At 58.8% G+C, this 6,000-nt stretch overlaps 1 protein-coding gene across 2 annotated transcripts in view; it reads left to right on the plus strand.

Annotated features, from left to right (window-relative positions):
- ASS1 (argininosuccinate synthase 1) overlaps positions 1-6,000 on the plus strand; it is a 50,621-nt gene that overhangs the window by 29,100 nt on the left and 15,521 nt on the right. For both annotated transcript variants that reach the window (XR_014140199.1, XM_081803764.1), the window contains exons 11-12: positions 2,735-2,819; positions 3,418-3,482. Coding sequence is in view for 1 of the 2 variants with exons in the window: in XM_081803764.1 (XP_081659890.1) it covers positions 2,735-2,819; positions 3,418-3,482 (150 nt within the window). In the remaining variant the exon portion in view is untranslated. The remainder of the gene's footprint in view (positions 1-2,734; positions 2,820-3,417; positions 3,483-6,000) is intronic.

Here is a 6,000-nt window from a genome sequence, read left to right on the forward strand (position 1 = left end):
GGGAGCCTGGGCACGAGCCCATTGCATCCCTCCTGTGTTTCTGGAAGCCAGAGCTCAGGCAGGGGCTTCAGGGGCTCCCAACCACCTCCTTCCCCGGATGGCGTGGTCCATAGAAGCCTCCAGATTTGAGAGGAAAGCATCCTCAGCTGCCCATCACATGGGGTCGTGGGCACCAGGTCTGGAGTGAGAGCATTCCAGTCCCTAAGTGGTCACTTGCCAGTGGCTTTGGGAGTTTGTACAGTCACTCAGCTTTCGTGGGCCTCAGTGTCCTCTTCAGTATACTGGGGATAGAAGCACCTGCTGCCTGGCATTTTCATGATGTAGAATGTGGTCTGTAAGGGATGCGTCCTGTACAGGATCCTGGCACCAAGGAGGTGCTCAGTAAACGGTGGGTCTTAGAGAGCCGGCCTCAGGGGCCTCTCTGATCCCCCAGCTAATGCCTCAGCTGGTCCTACGCTGTACCCCACCCCTTTACCCCAAACTCAAAACCGCCAGTGCTTTTGCTCCCTTTGGCCGTGGATGGGTATCCTGATCTCCTTATCTTCGCTGCTATCAACAAGACATGTTTGCTGGCCTGGCCCAAGTGCCCAGTCTTGAGCCTGGCACCAGGCACACCTCTTGCCATGGAGGACAGAGGGGAATGCAAGGTGAGCCTGGTGATGAGAGGGGCAGGACCAGGCTCAGAGTAAGGGCTCAGGGCACCCAAGGAGAAGACCTGTCCTGACAGCTACAGAAATCAGGGAGGCTTCCTGGAGGAGGTGGTGCTAGGCAGGAGCTGGAGGATCCAAGAGGGGGCGTGAGGGCATCCCAAGCCTAGACAAGGAGGCTGGACAGTCCATCCACAAGGCGGCTGCCCCGGCTGGACCAGAGCAGAGGGAGAGGGACTCTGCCCCTCCCAGGGCACCTCAGGGACCGAGGATGGGGAAGGGGCAGATCCCTGTCCTCACTCATGCTGGTGTGACCTTGACAACCAACTTCACCCCTCTGGGCCTCAGGCTCACTTGCCCCTAAAATAGGTCGTGGAAATGATGCTCACAGGTGTCAAGTATGGTGTGCAGAGTGAGGTGGGGGCGGGGGGAAGCAGAGTCTATTAGTGCTTGAATATTCCTGGCCTTTCCTGAGAGCCTGGCCAAGCAAGTGGGCATCTCCATTGCTCCCCCCATCTATTCAAACCCTTGAATTTCACACCACTTGGGGACCAAAGGGCCCATGGGCTGAGGCCCCTGACGGAGCTGGAGCCCCGAGTGCCCACTCTGTCTGACCCGGGCCTGGTCTGCAGGTGCCGGGCATCTTCAGGCGGGATGGCCCCGGGCAGCACCTCTGGCAGGTCCCCCCCGCCCCGGGGCGGGGGGGAGCCTGGGTGAAGGTGGGAGGCAGGCAGGAGGCAGCGGGGGTCCCAGACACAAGGCTCTGGCAGCCTTTCCTCCAGAAATAGGGCAGCCCCAAGGGCTGAACCGGAGAAGAAACGTGATCCATTTTAATGATTTGGGGACCGTCTGGAAAAAAAAAAAAATAGACGGGAGGAGCCGTCCCCGACTACTCCCATTCACCCTCTAGTTAATTTATTTGAAGTTTTAATCTAATTATTAACTATTTTAAAGGCTAAGAGGCTTTCTCCGGCAGCAGCACCAACAATGTCAGCCCCTCTCTGGGGCAGGCCCCGTCCACGGCCATAATAGCACCGGGAGGGAGAGAAAGAGAGGGGAGAGGGGGGCAGTGGCGAGAGGGGCTTAAGGTTCATTATTGGGCAGACTTACATTTAATAGCAATTTACAACCAAGTTATAAAACCCCTGGAAATGGGGGTGAAGAATGGCGAGGTGACAGCGCCTTGAGGGAAGCCCCTCCAAGCGGCGCCTGGCTAATAAAGACCCGAAAGCCGCTATTGAGACCTGATTGGCACCCGGTCGCTGGCTACATGGTAATGAGCTGGGCAGATGGGTGGGGGATTATCCGCCAACTTTGAACAGCTTTCCTTTGTCACTGTTACAGCTCTCTTGTTAGCCCCCTAATACATTTATTGCTCATTTCACACCGCTCGAGAAAGTGCCCCTTGCTATTCAAAGTCAACCCTGAACCCACCCACTGCCCCCCCTCCCTGCCACCCCCCTTGACTCGGCCCTGCCCTCCCCTCCCCGAGCCGAGGCCGCCTCCCTCCTGCCCTCCTGCCACCCGAGACCCGACTTCTCAGAATTCACCGACGCCTCGCCCGCGGGAGCGGGCACCGCTTCCCCCCAGCCATCGGCGGGCTGCGGCGGTCCGGGGGGCGGGGCGGCGGGGGGCGCGGGGGTCCAGCCGGCAGACGTGGCCGGGGGCTGCGAGGGCGTGCGTGCGTGCGTGCGTGCGTGTGCATGCAGGCGCGCGCACGAGCACGCGCTCCGCCGCACCTCGGCCAGGCGGCCTGGGTAGCTGGTGGGACAGAAGGTGCCCCGGCGTAAGACAATGGTGGAGCGTGAAATTCAATTAGTTCAGGGCTGGTTCCAATTTCACAGCCCCTAAATGCAAAAGGGACAGAGAGAATGGGGAGGGTGGGGGGCGCGTTTTTATTGCATTTGCCCTTTCATGCTGGGGGGCGTTCTCGCCCCTTCTCCCCCTCCAGCAGGCCCCAACCTGCACAGGGCTTTTCAAAGAGTCATTTGGAGTCCATATCTGTCAGATCCATTTAAGGCGTTGCGGGCGGAGGGAGAGGGAGGGGTGGCAGCCCGCCGGCCCACTGCCCTCTCCTCCCGCCCTAGGGGTCCCGGTGAAGGTGACCAACGTCAAGGACGGCACCACCCACCGCACGTCCCTGGAGCTCTTCGTGTACCTGAATGAAGTCGCGTGAGTGCCCACAGCCTGGCCCGGCCTCCTGGGAAACCGCCCCCTCGGGCCCTCGCTGTCACAGGCCATTGTGCCTCGTGTCTGGGCCTGAGGCTCAGGGGCTACGGGGGACAGGCAGCCTCGGTGGGGCTCACAGGCACTGGGTCTCCTGGTCTGATGGGAGCCTCTGGTGGCCTTCAGCCTTGGAAGGTTAATACCACCACCACCCACGCCCCCCGGGGTCTACTGCCCCTAGGGACAGTCCAACTAGAGCTTCTGAGCTTTCTGCCAGACCTGAGACCCAGGTAACAGGAAAGATGAGCAGTGGGGAGGGCTGGTGCCCTGCAAGGCCCCAGGACAGAGGCAACAGAAGTTGCCAACTCCCTGTGTGACCCTGGCAATCCTTTCCCTCTCTGGGTCTGTTTCCCCAAGTGTACAGTGGGCAGTTGAAGCAGGTGACCTGGCTCCAAGGTCCTTTGCATCTTGGGTCCTGGGATGGTGCCTGACGCCCTGCGCGTAGGCTCTGGCGTCCTGCAGCTGAGAGCCCAGCCAGGTGGGTGGCGTCTGACTCGATTCCTTGTGGCAGCATGTGGTTCTAAGGGACCCGTTCTCCCCACAGGGGCAAGCACGGCGTTGGCCGCATTGACATCGTGGAGAACCGTTTCATTGGGATGAAGTCCCGAGGTGAGTCTGCTCACCACCCTTGGGGGCGTGTCTCAGCTCCCAGAGACCCCAGAGGCCCCCCAGATTCCCATCCCGTTCGGGTGTTGCTACGTGGGTGACTTTGGACACGTTCCTTCCCCCACCGGACTCAGTTTCTCCCCTGTGAGGTGGGGACAGTGGGCCCTTTGCCACTGACTCTCAAGGGCATGATGAGAAGCGCTGTCCCAAGAGCACGAGGAGGAACCTGGGGGTCCAGGAGGGGCTCGGAGGAGAGGGGAGGCCAGGGACAGGCCTGGAGGTCAGGCTGTCCTGTGCCCCGGGCGGGTCGGCCAGGTTTGGAGGCCGACCACGCAGGGCCGATTTCACAGTCATAAAGGCTGCTTTGAGGAGGCGGCCGGCCCCACAGGGCAGGAGTCCCGCGGGGGGTGGGCGCTGTGGGCTGTGCTGGTGGTGGGAGCCGGCCAGGGCCTGTCCCAGGGTCCAGCATGGCACAGGCTGGCCGGGGCTCTGCCTCTGTGTGCAGCAGATGCCACCTCCCCTAGGCTGCCAGGCCTGTTGCCGCCTCCAGCTGGGCCGGGAGTGAAAAGAGGTTTGGTCCCCAACCAAGCAGGTGCCTCTATCTTCTCTTACTAACCAGAGCCCTGTGGTTTTCTGTGGGTCCCTCGCCGGGTCATCAGACCACACCCGCCCCTCCCGGACTCAGTTTCCCCAGGGGGATCTCCTATCCAGAGAGCTGATGGCCACCAGATTTAGCACCCTTAGAACAGGGTGCTGGTCCGGGCGACAGGAAGCGGGGATCCTCACTTACCTGACTTGTCACCTCTGGGCCCCATTTTCCCAAGTGTGATGTGGTGGGCCCCGGGGTGGAGGTCAGATCCTTCCAGCTCTGACCTGTTTGGATTTGTCTCAAAAGGTGTGGGGCCACTTTGCCTCTTTCCTGTGATTTTTCTTGTTCTTTTCCTCCTCAACACAGCTACTATGACGAGAAGCAACCTAATTGAAACTCTTGGGGAAGGCCTTGTCAGAACAATATGACTAATTAGCTGCTCCCTTTTGTCCTGGCTTACACCTTTGCCTCTTACCTGTATTAACATCTGATTAAATGTCCCTTTGTCTCAGTCTGCCCTTGGGAGACAACACAATGTAAATCATGCAAGGCAGGCCAAGGGGGGACCTTGGGGGACCAAGCCACAGACCAGCACCCTCATTTTACAGAAGGGGAAACCGAGGCCGGGACTGATGCCCAGACCCCCAGAGGCACAGAGTGGAGGCTAAGAGCTAGAACTCTGGGGTGGGGTAGATCCAGTTCCAGCCCATGTTTGATAGTGGGGTCTGGTGCAGGGGATGTGCCCCATAAATGGCAGCGGCCCCAGGGGCAGGCTGAAAGGTCAGAGGCAGGCTGTGCCATCTGGGAGCTCAGTGTGGCTCAGAAGTGTCCTCGGTGGCACCTGCTGGCTGCCCTTCCCGCGCCATCACTAATTGCGGATAGTTATTACCAACCGACCAGGATTGGCACTTGTGGTGAAAATGAATTGCCTTCCAAGGTAAGGACCGGCCTGAGGTCACTCCTTGAAAATGCCATCCTGCTGGGTAGGGAGGGTCAAGTAAACATGAACTGAAGGGGGTGGTGATAAAGGCCTGAACGAGGTTATGCCGAGAAGGCTTCCTGGAGGATGTGACAGGAGACTAGGCTTCAGCTGGTAGATGTGGAATAAAGAGGGTGGAGCAGGAACAGTCTGGGGGATTAGGAGAGAAGGTAGGGGGCACCCCAGGTGGCCCCTTAGGTCTGATGGGGGCTGGGCCCCTGGAGCCAGAGGGAGGCACATGTAGAGAGTCTGGGCTCCGGTGGCAGATGTGAGCCCCCGTCTTGGCCCCATCACCACTAGAAAAGGAACTTAGCCTCCTAGAGCCTCAGCTTCTTCATCTGTGGAATGGGTTGTTGTGTGGACCAAATACAGAGAGCTCTGGATGATAGACTACTACCTTTTCCCCAGAACTGGGGGGGCATCATCACCCCAGAAGTTCAGAGCCTTGAGATTAGCAGTCAGCTCTGACCCCCTTGGCTTCTAACCCATGGTTCCTGGAGCACGGCCTTCACAGTGCCCAGGTACTCTGTGTGTACCTGCGGGGGCTGTCCCTACATGCCTGGAATTTAGCCAGAGGGTTGTACAGTCTTTGGGGAAGACAATCAGGATTCAGACTCCCAAGAACTTGCTGTGTGACCTTAGCACGTTGCTTTCCCTCTCTGTGGCTCTGACTATCAAAGGTGGCGCGAGACTAGGTGATCTTCCCTCTGGAAGTTGTAATTTGCCTGTTTTCTTACTTGGGTCAGAGGGGTGAGAGAGGAAGGTTGCTTCATGATTTTAGGGTGGTGTCCTGTTTTTATGTCTCCGCTCCGAGTAATTCGTCGTGAGGAAGAATGAGCAGGGGCAGTAAATGAGGGTGTTGGGGATGTCCACACACCACGGTTGTTATTAAGTCTACAGTAATGGGAGAAGCTGTTAATTGTCAATGATATTGAGGGCAGAGCAGGAAGACG

This window comes from Leptonychotes weddellii, chromosome 14, assembly GCF_054177405.1.
Source record: "Leptonychotes weddellii isolate Sample4059 chromosome 14, ASM5417740v2, whole genome shotgun sequence".
NCBI lineage: Eukaryota > Metazoa > Chordata > Mammalia > Carnivora > Phocidae > Leptonychotes > Leptonychotes weddellii.